At 39.7% G+C, this 20383-nt stretch overlaps 1 protein-coding gene across 9 annotated transcripts in view; it reads right to left on the bottom strand.

Annotated features, from left to right (window-relative positions):
• LOC136839167 (short coiled-coil protein homolog) overlaps positions 1-20383 on the bottom strand; it is a 45746-nt gene that overhangs the window by 15868 nt on the left and 9495 nt on the right. For 4 of the 9 annotated variants that reach the window (XR_010853235.1, XR_010853238.1, XM_067104848.1 and 1 more), the window contains exons 3-6: positions 9579-9698; positions 5829-5915; positions 4914-5052; positions 3847-3913 (exon numbers count right to left, since the gene is read on the bottom strand). Coding sequence is in view for 4 of the 9 variants with exons in the window: in XM_067104848.1 (XP_066960949.1) it covers positions 3886-3913; positions 4914-5052; positions 5829-5915; positions 9579-9698 (374 nt within the window). In the remaining 5 variants the exon portion in view is untranslated. Of the gene's footprint in view, positions 1-3428; positions 3537-3846; positions 3914-4913; positions 5053-5828; positions 5916-9578; positions 9699-20383 lie in introns of all 9 variants that reach the window. The other 5 variants (XR_010853234.1, XR_010853236.1, XM_067104850.1 and 2 more) reach the window with 3 other exon arrangements.

The following is a 20383-nucleotide window of genomic DNA, read 5'->3' as shown; positions in this document are numbered from 1 at the left end:
TCTGATGCCCCCTCCACGACACTAGGGGGAACACTACACTGCACAGCACTTTGTAGCGATGACACTTTGTTTTCTAGAGCACGGATGGTGTTCATGATCTCTGTCAGGGCCAAACCCTCCGCAGACACAACCTCAGGGCCCGAAGGCAAAACCACAGGGACAGATAAAACAATGTCAACATTAGGGTTATCAGGTGAAGAAATAGTACCCTGACTCTTACACACGCTCCTGGAGGAGGACCTCCTGATCCTGTCACGCTCTAACTTACGAACATAGGAATCATACAATTTCCAGCTCACATCAGACAAAGGCTCACACTCTTTGCAGCGATCATTGATCAAACATACATGCCCCCTACACCTCATGCAAACTGAGTGAGGGTCTACCGAAGCCTTCGGTAGCCTCACCTTGCACTCACTCACACAACATACTCGAAAGCTAGCAGAACTAGTTCCAGACATCATTCAAGAGCAGTCAAAAGCAAAATCAGAAACAGTCCACAAAAAGCGTATGCCAATCCACAAGCCAAAGTCAAAAACCAAAAGTCAAGAGAATACTCAAGTGGAAAACTATGCAAGTTAACGAAATCCAGAGGCGGAGGTACTGTAAACAGATGTTAACAGTACCGCGACAGAGAAAATCTGAATAGAAAATGGGAATGGTTCCCGATTCCGCCACCCAGCGGCGGGAATGAGTACTAACCACCTGGCCACACTGCGTGTGCCGCGAGTTTTGAAATTCTGTCGGATTCAGAGAAATACAGCTATATATATATCTGACAGGTAAGTTTCATGAACAAACTATAATTTAGGTAGGAATGGTGATAAGAAGTTATACTAAAATCATGTCTATGTAGTTTGACAAGAATACAAGGATATTTTTATAACTCTCTTAACTATTCAAATGAAAACATCTTCCAGCTGGATATCAATGGAAAAAAAAGTCTCTTGAAGCTGCCCAAGTTCAACAAGAAGAGGGAAGACTGAGGCATCACTGCATTTATTGCCAAGATTTAAATTTCTTCCCACTGGTAAACCCTTTTCTAAACATTTATTGAATTAGGTCCAACACAACCCTTCATGAGGTTAAACCAACTAACTTGAGACCTGTCACTATAGCAGAAGTACTTGCCAAATTAGTGGTAGCTTCTATTAGCCCCATCTAAGTAAAGAACTGACTCAACTAGTTAAAAAAAAATGCCTTCTCCCCTTGGATAATTCTATTTGGAGTGGTATCACTTATCCCCTTCAAACTACTTTAATAATGCAGCATCATTAAGTTGTCAGTACTGATGATATGCAACACCTTCCATTTTGTCACCAGATACCACATGTATACAACAGCCAGAAACTGCTTAGCTATGGACCAAGGATGTCCTTACATGCATTTCTTGGTAGGGCATTCAAATAATAATCCTGAGGTACTTGTGAAAAATTCTACTTAGAGGAGGGATGGCTGCTGGAAGTCAGGTATCACAAGACTTAAACTCATTCTTTTATAACATCTTCCTTAAGTTTCTCAAGGGACAATTAGACTGCGTCTAAGCCTCATGGGTTGACAACATAACACCAAAACAAGTTTACAATCTACAGTATATTTTTTCATATGAATATGCCTCAGACAATTACTTCCTCAACTTATTATCACTAAAATCTAGATTCCTTTTGATAATGTTTTCAATATCCTCAAATAATGACAATCTCATCAAGAAAGAAGTGACAGTGAAGCTTTACCTCATCCTTAACATTGCCCAACAACGAAAGCCTTTCAGGTAAATGTGTTCGGCTTTCTTGTGTTCAAATGTTAAAAACAAAAAGATTACCTATGATTTCCTTTGGTTCTATGCAGGTTCATAAAATCTGATAAAATTTGATCAAAATAACACACTTGCATTATACAATAAATATGACATACAGAGTATGTATGTGTGTTTGGAAGGAAAGGATCCTACAAACAACTTGTCGATGTATTACTCAAGATTCTTGAAAAAAAGTTTATAAGTAGTTTAACTAGTCAGCACCATGAGGTTCCCATACTTTTTATCTTATCAATGTAAGAATTTTAATAACACACAAATGACACCCACTAAATGACCATTTATGTAAATTGGTAAGACCATAACAAGAGGTACATTGGTACATTACCAGAACCATTTTATTCACATTGGAATTGCAACAAAAGACACTAGATGACACCCACTCAGCTACCAGTCATAAATATATAACGTACAAGATGCCAAAAATATGGACATCTGCTACTGCAGCTTAAGGTATGTCAGTTCACTGATGAGGACGTCTGTAGACTGAAAATCTGAAGTATGTCTGAGGTAACAGTTTATGTACAATGGTATATATCTCTCTAACTTTACCATATGAAAGTAAATAAAAATGTTGGGTTTTCTATTTGTGTATGAAATCATTCCTTTTCAGAGAATATGTAATAAATCAGTGATTGTAACAACAACTGGCATGTATCCAAATTGTACAACCAGTCTGCTGCCTTGAAATAAAGTGCTAACTCTCAAAGCTAAAAAGACATCAGCAGAACAATTAAAATGTCGCTCCCATACATGCTGAGCAATAAAAATAATTCAATAATGTAGAAGAGCTGCCAAGCTCTATCAACTGCAGCTCAAGCTTAATTAAAAATAGCTGGCTACTGTGATGTGTGCATGGGATATGATAAAATATCTATTATATAATACAGAGAGAACTCAAATGCAAAAAGTAGATATAATGTGCTCCAAAATATGCAAGTGGACGCTAGGGAGCTGTTCTATGAATATAGCAAACCAAAAAATATTTTGCAGAGTTGTGCATTGTGCTTTTAAAACTCCTATCTTAGATTAAGAAATTGTTTTACAGTATAAATCTAAAGAGAAGAAATTTGGTACTGTTAACTTATATCTAAACATATAAATTTAAATAAATTTTTTACCAATTCTAAACTGAAAATCTTCAATGCCAATCATAATTCTTAGGCACCCAACAGAGCAAAAACAATTATGGAACATTAGCAAAATACATGTTGCTTATCCCATATGGAGATTAGCTTAAACTTTAAATTAAAGATATCCTATACATTACAGATGTGAGATGCTTTGTGAACACTTCTCTCTAAAATTTGCTTCTCTCTGAAAAGCCATGTATACTGCACTGTACTGCAGATATACTGTGGAGTTTAGACTTTAAATGGATTTCCCAGAGACTTTAAATGTCATATTCCTCAACATCCTTAAAGTAAAGCTAAATGTGTTTAAGCCTTGAAGTAAACTAGCGAAGATATGCTGATATATGATATTTTGAGAGCACAATCAGCAGCATTACACATGAACAATCACACTGTGATGAACATAAGTATTTATGCACTTTAGACGAGAAACAAGAAAGCTTAGCCATCAAGAGTGGTGTACAAGAAAATTAACTTACAACAGCTCAGCTAAACTATAACATTCTGGCAATATTAGTGTCTCACATTTCCAGATTAAATATACTTCTGATTATGAGTAACGGTGCAATATCTTCATAATTTCATTCCTGCAATAAGAAACATACAAAATGGTTTATGGTGAAGCAGAACATGGCATCACTAATAAATGAGCAGAAAAACCGAGTCATTTCATTACTTAGCAGTACTGTGCACTACATACTGTAATCAAGACTTTATATGTGTATCAATTGCTAATGAAAGTTACCTAATTTAAGCATTTGTGACAGAACAGTCCTTTACTGTGCAAAACTATAAAACTTCACCAATCACTGATACTACAGTGCAGTGTCCCTATGTAGCTTTCATAGCATCTGTGATGGTGTGTAACTAAGAGAGCTGTATATAAAAAAATGTTACCTGTGCAAAGCCTTGCTCCCATTTTACCTGGAGAGAGCTTCAGGCCTCATACTGACACCACTGTTTACTGGAATAAAGTAACCCTTTAGAATCCCAAACAGCAAAAGAAGAGACAATCTCTAAAAACACTGACCCTCAATTCAATGTAAGTAGAATTTGACCCTGAAACATGCATTTAATTCAAGGCTTTACAAAAGCCATCTCACAATCTTTTCTGACCCCATGCATTACATGTTTTTAATCTGTCATAACCCTTTAACCAATAATACCAATAAAACAAAATTCATTAAGTGTCTGTCACTCTTATTACTCTCGACAAACGAATGTATTAATGAGTATATACTTTTCCCAGATTCTATGAGAGGCACAGGACCCTTAAAATCTTTTAAATCACCTTCATAAACACATAAAACTTACAGCTGCTTCTCACACCCCATCTGATATTAAACATTGCTGATGTTTATGGCACTTTAACTAATGAAATGAAGATGGTACAAGATACAGTATTGAAGCTTAACAAGATTGAGTTAATGAAGTTGGACAGTTAGGTGGGAAGAGACTTGAGGAACGGATGACAAGCGAAAAGCAGGAACTAATGCAGTAGGGGACTGAAGGGATGCTGCACAGAACTTTTTGTATCAACTACAGTGCACCACTCAAGGCACAGTGTAGGCAGTAATACCCTATGGGAGAGATGAACGGAAAGTCCAAATTGTTCCCAAGTTAGTGAAATCTTATAAATCTTCAGAGACTAAAATTTTGAAGAGGAGGGAGACATGTGGAAGACTGCTCCTTTTAAGCAAATTCTTTGGGAAAGGTTTTAGGGTTTCCTGTATGAAATAAAGGAAAAATAAATAAAATAAAATCTTGGTCTCAAATTTTTAAATGATAAGAGATATACTAGATTACTGAAGAACTAGGGGTTAGTTTAATGTAAAATCCAAGGTTTAACCAATTCAGTAGATATACCTATGAGAAATTGTTGCCTTCATATAAACTGTAACAATAAAAGATCCACACAAGGCAGACAAGGAATGAATACTAGAAAGGCAAAGAATAATACTAACTTCTTCTTAGTTTTAGGAGATGTAGATTGAAAAACTGATGATGCAGACATCAGATTCTCGATATACTGTCCCAAAACCTGGTTCTCTGATCGTAGCTTGAGGTTTTCTTCCTTGACACTGTCTACTCGTTGTGAAAGATCTGTCAGACATATATAAGGAGGCATTAATCTTGACAAGGGCAGCAAAACACATTAGAATATAGGAACTTACTGAAAATCTTAGTATAGTAATATATCAAGGTTTGAAAACAACTTTATAGATGCCCTCATTTCCCAATGATAGTTGAAGAAGAGGATGACATCAACAAATTGCAAACAGAGACCTATACGGGGAGTCAGTACACTGAGCGATCTCAATTACTAACTCATCGTCCTAGCAGTGTGTGATACTGGTCTTCAAAGCTGAGTTAGACAATTTTGTAAACCAATACATTATTTAACCTAACCACAGTAGTACAACTTTGGCTGCTTCAGCAATATTTTCATTTCCCTTAATGCTTACATGAGCAGGAACTTGCCATATTTCAATCTCTAAACTGGTTTCATATAATTTTCATTGAACAAAATCTTTATCTGTTGAATAGGATTTTCTGGACAAAATAAAGAACCTTTTAACTTCACTTAAATCTATCCCTAATATATTTACAATTTCCTTTAACCTTTTCCAGCAGTGGCATGTTTTTAATAACTTTTAACTGCTGTCCACACTGAAAGCAGTTCTGCTAAGGAAACAAATGCATTGTTAGGTGAACAAGTCAGTTGTTTCAAATGGCAATAATGCTGCAAATCCTACACCTGATGGAGACAAAGCCATCAAGGTTAAAAAGAAGATTATTTAATAAATGTTTTTTAAGCATTAAAGAATTGTAACAAATGAAAAACACTTAATTTCTAATACCACAAAATATGCACTTACCATCAAGAGTATTCTGTAGTTCAAGAACCTGTGAGATAAGACGAGCCTTCTCTTCCTGTTCATCTGGCGACATGTCCGGTTCCAAACCTGCATGAATGGTTCGGTACATCTTAATATTTAGTGTCAACTGCTTTAAACTAGTGTTAAAAGAAGCAAACAACCCCCTTCCATTCCCCACTAGCTAACTTCCTCTCTACTTATGAAACTTCTTGATCACTGAGTCATGTTCCATTCATGATAATACACTACAGATAGCCCCCGGTTATCGGCAGCCTCAGTTACTGGCGATCTGGTTTTACGGCACTTGTCTAGTGACGACGATAACCAGATTTTTGTAGCTGATAACTGGTTATCAGCGCCTCTAACCAGTTATTGGCTCTGATCGCCTCTTATCGGCGGCACTGATCACCGGTTATCGGCGCCTCTAACTGGTCATCAGCGCCTCTAACCGGTTATCAGCGCCGCTAACCAGGGATCAGTGCTATTATCGACGATTTTCGGTAAGCAGCGATTTTCAGGTGTCATCATGCTGTCGGGAACGGAACCCCACCGATAACTGGGGACTGCCTGTACAGTATACAGTATTTAAATTTTTTCTTTTATGATTAAAGCAGCTGTTGCATAATATGTCTACTTTAAAAATCCAGTTATTACTGTATTTCCTCAACTGGTGACACTTACGAAAAACTTTGTAGGCAGTCCCCGGTTAATGGCGGGGGTTCCGTTCCTGGCTGAGCGCCGCTAACCGAAAATCAGTGATGATAGTTCTGATAAATCACTTGCCGACACCGATAAACCGCTTAACAATGCCCATAAACTGCTTATTGGTGCCGCAAATTACTTACCGGCGCTGAAAACCTGGTTAAAAGCATTGCTAGCCAAGCGCCGTAACACCGAAACACTGTTAACTGATGCCGCCAGTAAGCTGGGACTGCCTGTAATAGGTTCCTAGAAATCAAATAGCTCTACAGTCCAACTTGGATAATCCCAAAATAGTTTCCAATAATTTGTGCATAGGGCCTCACTTCTAGGTTTAAGGTACTGTCTCTGGTCTACTTCATATGATATGCCACAAAGCAAGAATGCTCATGACTTGTGCGTGCTTGTTTCTAAAGTATTTTCTATCATTTCACATTATAATAATAATAATAACAATAATAACAATAATAATAATAATAATAAATATAATAATAATAATAATAGCAGAAGAACTACTGCATTGTATCACAAACCACCATGCACCCAAATGGATGACTACAGGGAGAACATCCTTACTACAGAAAGACAAGAACAAGGGAAATATAGCAAGTAACTACAGGCCTATCACCTGCCTACCAATAATGTGGAAGTTACTAACAGGTATCATCAGTGAAAGGCTATACAACTACCTAGAGGATACAAACACCATCCCCCACCAACAGAAAGGCTGAAGAAGGAAGTGTAGGGGCACAAAGACCAGCTCCTAATAGACAAAATGGTAATGAAGAATAGTAAGAGAAGGAGAACCAACCTAAGCATGGCATGGATTGACGACAAGAAAGTCTTCGACATGATACCGCACACGTGGCTAATAGAATGTCTGAAAATGTATGGGACAGAGGAAAACACCATCAGTTTCCTTAAAAAGACAATGAGCAACTGGAATACAATACTTACAAGCTCTGGAATAAGACTAGCCGAGGTTAACATCAGGAGGGGGATCTTTCAAGGTGACTCACTGTCTCCACTACTCTTCATAGTAGCCACGATTCCCATGACAAAAGTACTGCAGAAGATGGATGCTGAGTACCAACTTAAGAAAGGAAGATATAGAATTAACCATCTGATGCTCATGGACAACATCAAGCTGTATGGTAAGAGCACCAAGGAAATAGATACCCTAATCCAGACTGTAAGGATTGTATCTGGGGACATCAGGATGGAGTTTGGAATAGAAAAATGCACCTTGGTCAACATACAAAAAGGCAAAGTAACAAGGCCTGAGGGGATAAAGCTACCAGATGGGAATAGCATCAAACACATAGATGAGACAGGATACAAATAACTGAGAATAATAGAAGGAGATGATATAAAACACCAAGAGATGAAGGGCACGATCAGGAAAGAATATATGCAGAGACTTAAGGAGATACCCCAAGTCACAACTCAATGCCAGAAACATGATGAAAGCCATATACACATGAGCAGTACCAGTAATCAGATACAGCGCAGTAGTGGAGTGGATGAAGGCTGAACTCCGCAGCATGGACCAGAAAACTATAAAACACATGACAATACACAAAGCACTACAACCAAGAGCAAATACAGACAGACTATACAAGAGGACTACTAAGCATAGATGATTGCTTCACCATTGAGAGCAGAGCACTGGGGCAATACCTGAAAACCAGTGAAGACGAGTGGCTAAGGAGTGCATGGGAAGGAGGACTGATAAAAGTAGACGAAGACCTAGAAATATACAGAGGCAGGAGAATGAAAAACAGAACAGAGGAATGGCACAACAAACCAATACACGGACAGTATATGAGACAGACAAAAGAACTGGCCAGAGATGAAAGAGGGGAGAACTCAAGAAGGAAACAGAAGGAATGCTAACAGCGGCACAAGATCAGGCCCTAAAAACCAGATATGTCCAAAGAACAATAGATGGAAATAACATATCAACCATATGCAGGAAGTGCAATATGAAAGATGAGACCATACACCACATAGCAAGCGAATGTCCGGCACTTGCACAGAACAAGTATAAAAAGAGGCATGATTCAGTAGCAAAAGTCCTCCACTGGAGCCTGTGCAAGAAACACCAGCTAGCTTGCAGTAATAAGTGGTACAAACACCAACCTGAGGGAGTGATAGAAAACGACCAGGCAAAGATCCTCTGAGGCCATGGTCTCAGAACAGAGAGGGTGATACGTGCCAATAGACCAGATGTAACGTTGACTGACAAAATCAAGAAGAAAGTATCACTCATTGATGTTGCAACATCATGGGACACCAGAGTAAATGAGAAAGAAAGAGAAAAAACTGATAAGTATCAAGACCTGAAAATCGAAACAAGAAGGATATGGAATATGCCAGTGGAAATTGTACCCATAATCATAGGAACAGTAGGCATGGTCCCAAGATCCCTGAAAAGGAATCTGGAAAAACTAGATGCAGAATAGCTCCAGGACTCATGCAGAAAAGTGTGCTACTAGAAACACCGCACACAATGAGAAAAGTGATGAACTCCTAAGGAGGCAGGATGCAACCAGGAACCCCACACTATAAAAACCATCCAGTCGAATAGGATGACCATGATAAAAAAATAAATAAAATAATAATAATAATAATAATAATAATAATAATAATAATAATAATAATAATAATAACAACAGAGTAAAAATTGCATATCTGAATCAAATAAACTTAAACAACAAATTTAATCCATGAAATTTCAAAACTGTACCTTATTCAAAAAAAAAAAAAAAAAAAAAAAAAAGCAAAATATGAATAAACAAGCCACAGCCTAATTCCTTCTATACAGTACTGACAAAGACTAAGTCATAAAATCTTTAAAATTACCCCTGGTACACTGGCACAGAAGCAGATTCATATATTAGGAAACTAGAGAACTATTTTAGTTACTACATAGCACTCTGTTCATCCACACTAACCAAGCATTCAAGTACCCATGAGAAGGGTTATAATGAATTAATTTGAGAAGTATACTAAGTTATATTGTATAACCTTCTACAATTTTAATATTACCAGTGCTGTGAAGAGGACTGTTAGACCCATTAGTGTAGGCAGAAGGAATGGATTCTAAACTTTGTCCTGCACCAAAATCTGACATTTCTGATGCTCCAGTTCGTTCATCATCCAGAATCACTAAAAGGATGAGGAAGGATGCATTAGTATTCACAGTTAACATGCACTTGCAAACTAGTACTGTAATGAACTAAAGTATTAATGAGCAATACTCATATAGAAAAAAACCTTAGATAGACTATATCTGGTAGCTTTTTGCAAGGCTACACTGCTGAGATGTACAAATATACACAAAAGTTATCTTTACCTGAAAATCTCGACAAACAAAATATTACTGTATTTGATGGCACACAATACAGTATATACACCATATGTTAAAAAAAGGATCAGCTTTGAGGTTACAGCTTTTCTCCTAATAGTCTGGTTAAGTTACTCAACTTAAGTAAACTAAAAATAGCAAGATTGTTATACACCACACATAGCTCCATCGTACAGCAAACATGCTAGAGGACAAAATTTTAAAAATTATTATTTGATAATTCTGCACCTCTTTCTTCAAGTCTGCACTTTTATTAAATAAGCTGTTCTCAAACTACTTAACAATTACTGCAACAAACATCGTGAACATTCAGCAACTTACAAATGTATCATTATTGATGAGATGTTTTATTACTGATGAAATGTAACTAGAATCTTTTTGGTACAATCATTTCTTCTTGTCTGAATAATAATTTAGCTTTTAAACTTTTCATTTAGTTTTAAAACTATCAGAGAAAACCTAAAAAATCTACCTGCTCAATGACCGAGGCTCATTTTTCTGCTTTGCTTTTCATTTAAAATCAAAAGAAAAAAAGTTCTGAAGCAGAGAGAATACTATTCTCGAAGAAAAGCTTTTATGGGAATTGCAAATTAGGTCATGACCAACAAGCAGACAGAACATCCAGATTAAAATTCAATAAATCACTTTAAAAAATCTGTCTGAATATATATGATTTAATAAATACATCTTAACAATTCTGTCTTCAATTCTAACTAATAAACTGTGCAAAATTTAAATTGCAAGAGCATTACAGTGCAATATGAAAACATGACTCTTCCCTTTGGGTAGACCTCCAGTTAGGTCACAATACTGCACTGGCCCTCCCCTAATATTGTTTTGTCTTATCATGGCGTAGCCTATTATAAAACTTTGGAAAGATCCAAAAAGGGCTTTCATCAAGAACTTTGTTCACAACTGAAAACCACTACAGCATCCTGTGAGATAGTGATTAATGCATTGTGATTTTTATTTACAGTGGCCTTAAAAGCAAGATTTCCACTGGAGATGATCTTTTATTTTCTTAATATAAAGTTCAAACCTTGACATTTAAGAAAACAGAAAATATGGAGCAATACAAAAATTGTGCTGCTTTAACTACTTGTTTATAAAATTCTTAAATATGGTAACAAGAGTAGAATACACCAAATATTGTCTTCCATTAACACTGATGAAAATACATGTACAATAAATGATTTTCACTCTGAAAATGTCTTTGTTCTTTAAATTTTTTATTATAAAATAAAGATCAGGAATTCATCCACTTGAAAAGTAGTCATGATATAATAAAAGAAAATATAAAGCTGTTTCCTAATTCCTTATGAAACCATCAAATACAGTTTTTTTTTTTTAGGACAAAAAATTTACAAAGTTCTCTTGTAACACCATTTGTAATCTACATTATGGCTGCTACAGGTAAAAGTGTAAAAAGTATAAAGGTACACAATATTTAGGATGTCTGAAAATTATGTTCCTTTAAATATGATATTTTAATGATAAAATAAAGTTTGTTCATACTTACCTGGCAGATATATATACAGCTGTATTTCTCTTTAAAATCCGACAGAATTTCAAACTTTGTTTGCACACGCAGTGTGGCCAGGTGGTTAGTACTCATTCCGGATGCCGCTGGGTGGCGGAATCGGGAACCATTCCCATTTTCTATTCAGATTTTCTAGTGCCACTGTCTCCTGAGGGGAGGTGGGTGGGCACTATAATTATAGTATTCTGCCAGGTAAGTATGAACAAACTTTATTTTATCATTAAAATATCATTTTGTTCATGAAACTTACCTGTCAGATATATATACAGCTGAATCCCACCATTGGAGGTGGGTAGAGACAGAATAGGATTTAGGAAACAAAAAAAATGTAGGCGATTGACATGGGCCTTGGTTCCATACCTGTTAGCATAGCTGACTTCGAGGTTACTGTCACCAAAGCCTGCTTCTGCTTTACTAGATTCTCCAGCAAGGTAGGGACCTATAAAGCTGGTGAGATCTAGATGACCTGTCCACGGGGGCGTGACCACAATGGGACTAGATCATATGACCATACTGAGAGGGAAAAGGAGCAACAACCAACCACCTGACCGAGCCTATCTAAGCCAATGAACCTAAATAGGCTAAAGATTGGGACTGCCCACATCGGTGGCCACCCAACAACCAGAAAACAAAAACCAAGATTAAAAATACCACCTAACCCCTAAAGGATAGGATGAGTATTGCCCTCTTCTCCCAACATTGTGTCTGCGGAAACGTATGGTCCCAGCGAAGAACAGTCTTCAAAAGTTGACTTCACATCTCGTAAAGTAATGCGGCTTAACACTGAATTACGACCTCCAGAAGGTGGTACCCAGAAGATCGTTAAGAGACATGTTCTTCTGAAAGCCACCGAAGTCGCGATGGCTCTCACTGAATGTGAGCTTTCACCTTAGAAGCCTCATGTCACCTTCTTGGCAGGAAGAATGAGCCTCTTTGATGGTAGTTTCTTAAAAAGAATGACAGAGATTTCTTGGACATTGGCAAGTCAGGTCTTCTTTAACCGAACACCACAGATTGTCCGACGGGCCTCTGCTTTCTTTCGTCCTGGCTAAGTAGAATTTGAGAGCCCTGACAGGGCACAAGACTCTCTCTGATTCTTGTCCAAGAATCTCCGTCAAAGGTTTGATTTCAAAAGTCTTGGGCCACGGGTTTGAAGGATTTTCATTTTTGGCAAGAAAAATGGACTAGGGAGCAAACGGCATTAGGACCCCTAAAGCCAATGTGCTTGCTAATAGCCTGAACTTCACTAACCCTCTTCGCCGTCGCCAGAGAAGTTAGGAAAATCGCCTTTCTAGTCATGTTCTTGAGAGAAGCAGAAGACATAGGTTCAAAAGGACTTGACATCAGAAATTTCAGGACCACATCTAGGTTCCAAGGAGGAGTCATGGGCCTAGGAACCTTAACAGTTTCAAAGGATCTCAAGAGATCGTGGAGATCCTTGTTGTTTGCTAAGTCTAGGCCCCTGTGTCGGAAGACTGCCGACAGCATACTTTTATAGCCTTTAATAGTAGAGACTGCCAGTTTTTTTCTTTTCTCCCTGAGATGAATGAAAAGTCTGCTATTTGAGGCACAGAGGTCGTGGAAGAGGAAATCCCGCTTTTCTGCACCATCTCCTAAAATTGGCCCACTTCGATTGATATAATTTGAAGAGGGTCTTCTGGCACTGGCGATAGCCTCTGCCACTCTTGAAAAACCCCTCGCTCTTGCCAATTTCTGATAGTCTGAAGGCAGTTAGACTCAGAGTGGGGAATTTTTGTGGAATCTTTGGAAATGGGGCTGTCTGAGAAGATCTACTCTCAGGGGAGTGTCCTTGGGAAGTCCATCAGGAAGGTCATGACCTCTGTGAACCAATCCGCTGCTGGCCAAAAGGGGGCTATCAAGGTCATCCTTGTTCCTTCCGATGGCTGAGAATTTTCTGATCACTTCTCCCAGGATCTTGAAGGAGGAAAAGCGTAAAGAAACAGGCCTTTCCAGTCCCAGAGGAGGGCATCTACTGCTAAGGCTCCTGGATCTAAGACAGGAGAGCAGTAAAGAGGAAGCCTCTTTGTTCTTGGACGTCGCAAAGAGGTCTACTAGGGGACGTCCCCATAACCTCCACAGATCCAGACACACCTCTGGTGAAGGGTCCACTCCGTCGGCAGAAGTTGATGCTGCCGACTGAGAAGGTCCGCCAGGATATTCTCCACGCCCTGCTGATGAACCTTGAGAGAACAGGGATCCCCGAGCATGAGTCCAAAGCAGGATCTCCTTTGCCAGGTTGAACAGGGAACGGAATGAGTACCCCCTGTTTCTTGAGGTAGCTAAGGCTGTGGTGTTGTCGGAATTCACCTGAACAACTCGGCCTGACACGTGGATCCTCGAAGAATTGAAGGGCTAAATGGATGGCCCTAATTCTTTGAGATTGATGTGCCAGGACACCTGTTCCCATCTCCAGGTGCCTGACACTTCTTCCCTCCTAGTGTTGCTCCCCATCCTTCCCTGGACGCGCCGGAAAACAACACTAGGTCGGGGCTCTGAAGACGAGAGAAACCCCTCTGCCAGTAACAAGGGGTCGAGCCACCACCTCAGGTGAGTCTTGACAGACGGAAAGATCTTCAAAGTCTCTTCCAGGTCCTCCTTGTTCATCCAGTTCTCCGCTAGGAAAAATTGAGGGCCTGAGATGAAGTCTTCCCAGGGAAACAAACTTCTCCAGCGAGGAAATGGTCCCCAGCAAACTCATCCATTCCTCACCGAGCATGCAACTTCCCAGGAGAGACGAAACTTTTCCAAGCAATGTTGTTGACGTTCTTGGGATGGAAAAGCCGAAAAGCCACTGAATCCATCTGAATCCCCAGATAAACGATGGACTGAGTCGGGATCAGATGGGACTTTTCTTTGTTGACTAGAAGTCCCAGGGACTTCTCAACTCCAATGTAGAATTTAGGTCCTCCAGACACTGAGCTTGGGAAGAAGCTCGAATGAGCCAATCGTCCAGGTACAAGGAGAACGCGGATCCCCGCCAAGTGAAGCCACCTCGCCACATTTCTCATGATCACTGTGAATATCATGGGAGCTGTGCTGAGACCAAAGCAAAGAGCTCGGAATTGAAGACTCTTTCCCCAAAACAAACCTCAGGTACTGTCTTGACTGAGGATGTACTGGAACATGGAAGTACGCGTCTTGTAAGTCCAGAGAGACCATCCAATCTCCTGGTCTTAGAGCCTGAAGAACAGACTGGGAAGTTTCCATCTTGAACTTTCTTTGACAATGAAGCGGTTCAGTCTGCTTACGTCCAGAACAGGTCTCCAACCTCCGACTGTTTTCGGGACTAAGAACAGACGGTTGTAGAACCTGGGGAGGCTAGATCCTGAACTTGCTCCACAGCTCTTTTACGAGCATCTGCTCCAAAAGATCTAAAAGGATCTGTTGTTTTTCCCAATGGTAGGAGGGCGACAGGAAATGGGTGACGTACAAAGGGGTGGAGGTCGAGAAAGGGGATCTTGTAGCCTTTCTCTGGAGAACTTGCGAGGGACCAAGAGTCTGCACCTCTGTCTCTCCAGGCTCCCAAAAATGAAAGTAGCCTGGCTCCCACAGGTGTCTGGAGGAGATGAAGATCACTTTCTGCCCCTGGGTTCGATGGGGCTGCTCCTCTGAAAACCTCTCCTCGTGGGAGTCCCCTGAGGAAGAAGCTCCTCCACCTTGAAAGGGCTGTTTCTTCTGGAGAACAGAACGGATGCCTGTTAAGAAGGGACTGAAGGACGGTCAGAGAATGGGCCAGAAGGTCTGGTGGTGGCCTTCTCCTTAAGACAGGAAGCGAGGTCCTTGATTAAAGGCTGGGGAAGAGATGGCTCGACAAAGGGGCAAACAATAATTCAGCCCTTTGAGACGGAGAAACTGACTTGGAGGTGAAATTGCAGTACAAGGCCCTCTTCTTCAAAAGACCTGTACAGAAATGAGAAGCCAGTTCCTCTGAGCCATCCCTGACGGCCTTATCCATGCAATTCAAAACACTGGATAGCTCCCCCAGGCTGATCGAGTCGGGGCTTCTAAGCTTGAGGTCCAAAGCACCCAAACACCAGTCTAAGAAGTTGAAGACTTCCAAAGATCTTGGAAGAGTCCCTTCAGATGATGGTCGGTCTAGGACATCGTCCAAGAAGGTCTTGGCTGTCGACAGTTGGGACCTTCTGGAAGAGTCCACAAGGCTGGCGAAATCTCCTTGAGACGAAGAAGGAATCTCAGAGAACCGACGCCCTCACCTGTCTCATACCACATGCCGCCTTACCGACAGCTTAGAAGGAGGAAGGGCAAAAGAAGTCTTGCCTGTAGCTCTTCCTCCTCCATCCAGGCGTTAACCTTCTTAAAGGCCTTCTTGTAGCCAGAGAAGAAGTCATCTTCACAAACCCCGGAAGTTCTCCTCGTTTTGGAAGAGGCAACGAGAAGGAGGAGAGAGAGGAGCCGAGGGTTTAAACTTATCACCAAATAAGTCCTTAAGAAGACCGGTTAACACCTGGTAGTCGGAAGACGAGAAGCAGAAGGTTGATCAAAACCCGCAGGCTTGAATCGCCAGAGACTTCTCCTTCATGAAAGGGCAAGACATGAGATTCACAGACAGCTTGGGGGGAACAGGCCTTGAGGTCCGGGACGGAAGAGGATCTACTTTTCCTGCAGGATCAGAATGCTCTGAGCAGCGAGGAGGAGTAAAGAGGGCCTGGGAGCATTCTGGCGGCGTCCTGAAGAGCAGCCGATCTGAGCACTAGGGCCTGCTGAGCGAGCCGAGCGTCCTGGCGGCAGCTTGATCGGATCCCCTGACGAGCAGCCAAAGAAGAGTCCTGGATAGCTTTGCTTGCGAAGCGTTTAGTGATGATAACGCAGAATCACGAAAGGGAACTCGTGAGCTGTGAGGACGACAGGGCGAAGAAGAAGCAGGAGATGGAGTCGAAGAAAAAGGAGCAGGAGACTGGGGACTTCCTGGACTTCTTAATGGGGAGCCTCAAGTCCTCGACTGCAACGACGCTTGGTACTGATTCCATCTCTGCAAGAAGAGAGGCCAACTGACGCTGCATATCCAGCAAGATAGTCTTGGAAGGAGAGGTCTCATATCCAGGAGGAGAGGAGAACCTGCGGGAAGAAGAGGGGCGAGGGACGCCTTCTTCTTCCTTACAGGAGCAAGAACAGCTCTCTCCTTAGAGCGACGGGGCGCTTCAAAAACCCCTCCTCTGACGACGCAGTCGGGTCCTCTTCTGTGGCGGGGGGAAAGATTCAAAATCCCGCACAGACGGAGAAAACTGACGTGAAGCGCCATCTCTAAAGCTCCTCTTCAGCGGGCGAGAGTCCATCGAGAATTCCACCCCACGAGGGGAGGACGCCTCGGAGGACGAAAAGCAGTCCTTAAGGATACGAGACGACCATGAAACCGAAGCGCGTTCATTTGATTTCTGAAAAGCACGATCTGATTTGGCAGCCTGGGAAGTGACAACAGGACCTGCCGAAGGGACGTCAGATCGGTGGGAAGCCCCGGAACCCTCTTACGGCTTTCGACATGCCTTCTCCCTGAGTCCTGGGAGTCTGACAGAGGTCCAGGCCTAGAAGCATTATGGGCCGATCTGACGCCCCTCCACCGACACTAGGGGAACACTACACTGCACAGCACTTTGAAGCGATTTCACTTTGTTTTCTAGAGCACGGATGGTGTTCATGATCTGTGTTTCAGGGCCAAACCCCCTCCAGACACAACCTCAGGGCCCGAAGGCAAAACCACAGGGACAGGTACAACAATGTCTACATTGGGGTTATCAGGTGAAGAAAAAGAACCCTGACTCTTACACACACTCCTGGAGGAAGACCTCCTGATCCTGTCACGCTCCAACTTACGAACATAGGAATCATACAATTTCCAGCTCGCATCAGACAAAGGCTCACACTCTTTGCAGCGATCATTGATCAAACATACATGCCCCCTACACCTCATGCAAACAGAGTGAGGGTCTACCGAAACAGTTTCGGTAGCCTCACCTTGCACTCACTCACACAACACCTGGGTTTAAAGCTAGCAGAACTAGTACCAGACATCATTCAAGAGCAGTCAAAAGCAAAATCATAAACAGTCCACAAAAAGCGTATGCCAATCCACAAGCCAAAGTCAAAACCAAAAGTCAATAGAATACTCAAGTGGAAAACTAGCAAGTTAACGAAATCCAGATAATGAAAGTACTGTAAACAGATGTTAACAGTACCGGCGACAGAGAAAATCTGAATAGAAAATGGGAATGGTTTCGATTCCCGCCACCCAGCGGCGGAATGAGTACTAACCACCTGGGACTGCACTGTATCTAGTTTTGAAATTCTGTCGGATTACGGAGAAATACAGCTGTATATATATCTGACAGGTAAGTTTCATGAACAAAACAATTTTTACATACATCTGCAATCTGCATATCGAATTAGAATCAAATAGTCAAATATGAAAAAGTTACTTGGTACCAACAGAGATGATATCAGGTAAATCAGGATGAGGGTGTTGCTCACCCATACAGGCATGCATCACTGGATAACCACCGCACATTTTGCAAGGCTTTTAGACAAAGCAGATATAAATCAAGTAAATTCTCTCAGCTATTTTGATAAGATCAAAAATAAAATTTCTCATAAACAATTATGTGGCATTATTGAAGTAAGTTTTGAATAATAAGAGACAGAATTTATGGAATGTTAAAACAAATAATCAAAGCAGTTAACCCTACAGCTGGGTTAGGACACTCATAAATACATAAAGAAGGGATTTTGACGAAGGAAAATCTATTTGGAAGACATGACTGTCACCCGATGAAAAGGTCCATTCAGCACTTATTTCTAGGTAATTCCTAAACAAGTCTAGATACCAGAGAAAGCTAAATGAAATGCTGGAGTTACTACCCCCAGAGCAAATATTAGCTCCATCAGATGGAGTCCCGTATGAAAAGGGTGAAGCATCCCACAAAACACGGAGTGCTCAAAATAAAAGTTAAACACATATTCCTTACATTCTGCCAGAAAATGATATTTTAATGATAAAATAAAGTTTTAAAAACATACTTACCCGGCAGATATAGTTTTATCATAGTCTCCATTTATTCATGAGACAGAATTTCAAAATACAGCGGCACAGTGACATTTAGGTCAGGTGATCTAAACCCTTGCTGGGTGGCTGGGAATGAACCAAATTCTAATCAGTTTTCTCTGCCACCTGTCTCCTGAGGGGAGGCCATAAAGGCCATGAATACAGGTAGGTTTCGACTTTATGTCTTGTTTATATATATTATACTGACCGATATTTACGACGGCTATATACGACAATATAATAATATATAATAATATTTAATTTTATATTTTGCTAAAATACAAATACAGCATCATACGATACTGTTTCCGCTACGGCAGCGCGCTCATATCGAGAGATGCTCAGCTATAAGGCAGCATTGTGTGTTTGTGTCGTTCAAAATGGTAAGAGATTCAAATTTTTGTAATGTATTTTGTATTTCTATTTTTTGCAAATAAATCAAATGTAATAACAAATTACGTATTTGATGGCTTATAATATACATGTCTATATATACATATATATATAATTTCAGCAGGACATTGAGGGGAAAAAAATAAGGTTTCCTAGCCTATGCTCATATGATTTTGGTAAGTAAAAACTGTAGTATTAGGTTATCATATGCATATTGTTTCTTACCCACAGAATCAACAAAAACATTAATAAAGAAGTTATTTACCATATTTATATTTATCAAAATATGTATTATACAATCAGCCATTTATATATATAATGTTTATATATGCTGCTGAAAGCTACCTCATAGGTTTACCAATAGATTGCAACACATTCATTTGTAAACATTGTTTCTACCGGCAGAATCAACAAAACATTAATAAAAATGTTATATGGTAATATATATTATATATATCCATTATATATTATAAAAGTATGCAATCAAGGGGTAAAATCCAATAAATAAAAATGTTTCCTATGTAATAGCTCAGTACATCGTGGAGCAACTGAACATAAAGCCATGTTATTATTCTTAAAGAGAATGCTATACGAGTTAGAAGTATCAACTCAATACATTGTTATTATGCATAAAGAGAATGGCAGCAGGAATTGTCAACCACCAATTGATCAAGCCATGTTGTTATACAAAGAGAATGTTAGCAGGAGTTGCCATACTACAACAACATTAAGCCTTGTTATCCGTAAAGCATTGAGATAATACCAATAGGTGGCAGCAGTATATATGTTTATATATCTAAAAATGGAATATATCGATCCGCTGTAGACATGATAATGATATTAACATTTTAATGAAAATATCGGTACATAACAACATAGATATTGATTATAATACTAGCAGTAGTATAGTAATTGCGGTGATGGTAAGTGTGATAATGATATATAATTATAATAAACTTTGTTTTTTAATAGGTTATTAGATAACATATATTTTTACGCATAGACGTGACGTTTCATGTATAATTTGCCAAAATTTTAAATTTTGAGCCTACATTATCCTTTTAGGATGCAGGGGATTTTTAGGCCATTTTTTTTTTGTTAAAATGTGCGTCTTATTATTTTTCCTTATTTATGATATGCATTTAATTCAAACCTATAAATAAACAAAAAGTAAATAAGGGACCATCAAAATTTTCTCATAACGATTGGCAATGCAAATGGCGGATAAGAAAATGTAAACAGACCAGACATGGTTTGAATGGCATTAAAAATGTTAAATACAGTAATAAAAGTAAGTATTAATCAAGTTGTTCAAGCATGATAAGATTTTATGATAAAAATAAAGGTTTGTTCATACTATACATGCACATTTTTTGGATAATATAAAATCTATATGTAGGCTAGTCATACTTAGGATATAATATATGATGGATAATATACGGTAGGTACAGGTAGGCTACGTACATTCCTTTTGGCGA

The sequence above is a fragment of the Macrobrachium rosenbergii genome, chromosome 6 (genome assembly GCF_040412425.1).
Source record: "Macrobrachium rosenbergii isolate ZJJX-2024 chromosome 6, ASM4041242v1, whole genome shotgun sequence".
Lineage (NCBI taxonomy): Eukaryota > Metazoa > Arthropoda > Malacostraca > Decapoda > Palaemonidae > Macrobrachium > Macrobrachium rosenbergii.
This window is presented reverse-complemented; position numbering and strand designations above follow the sequence as displayed.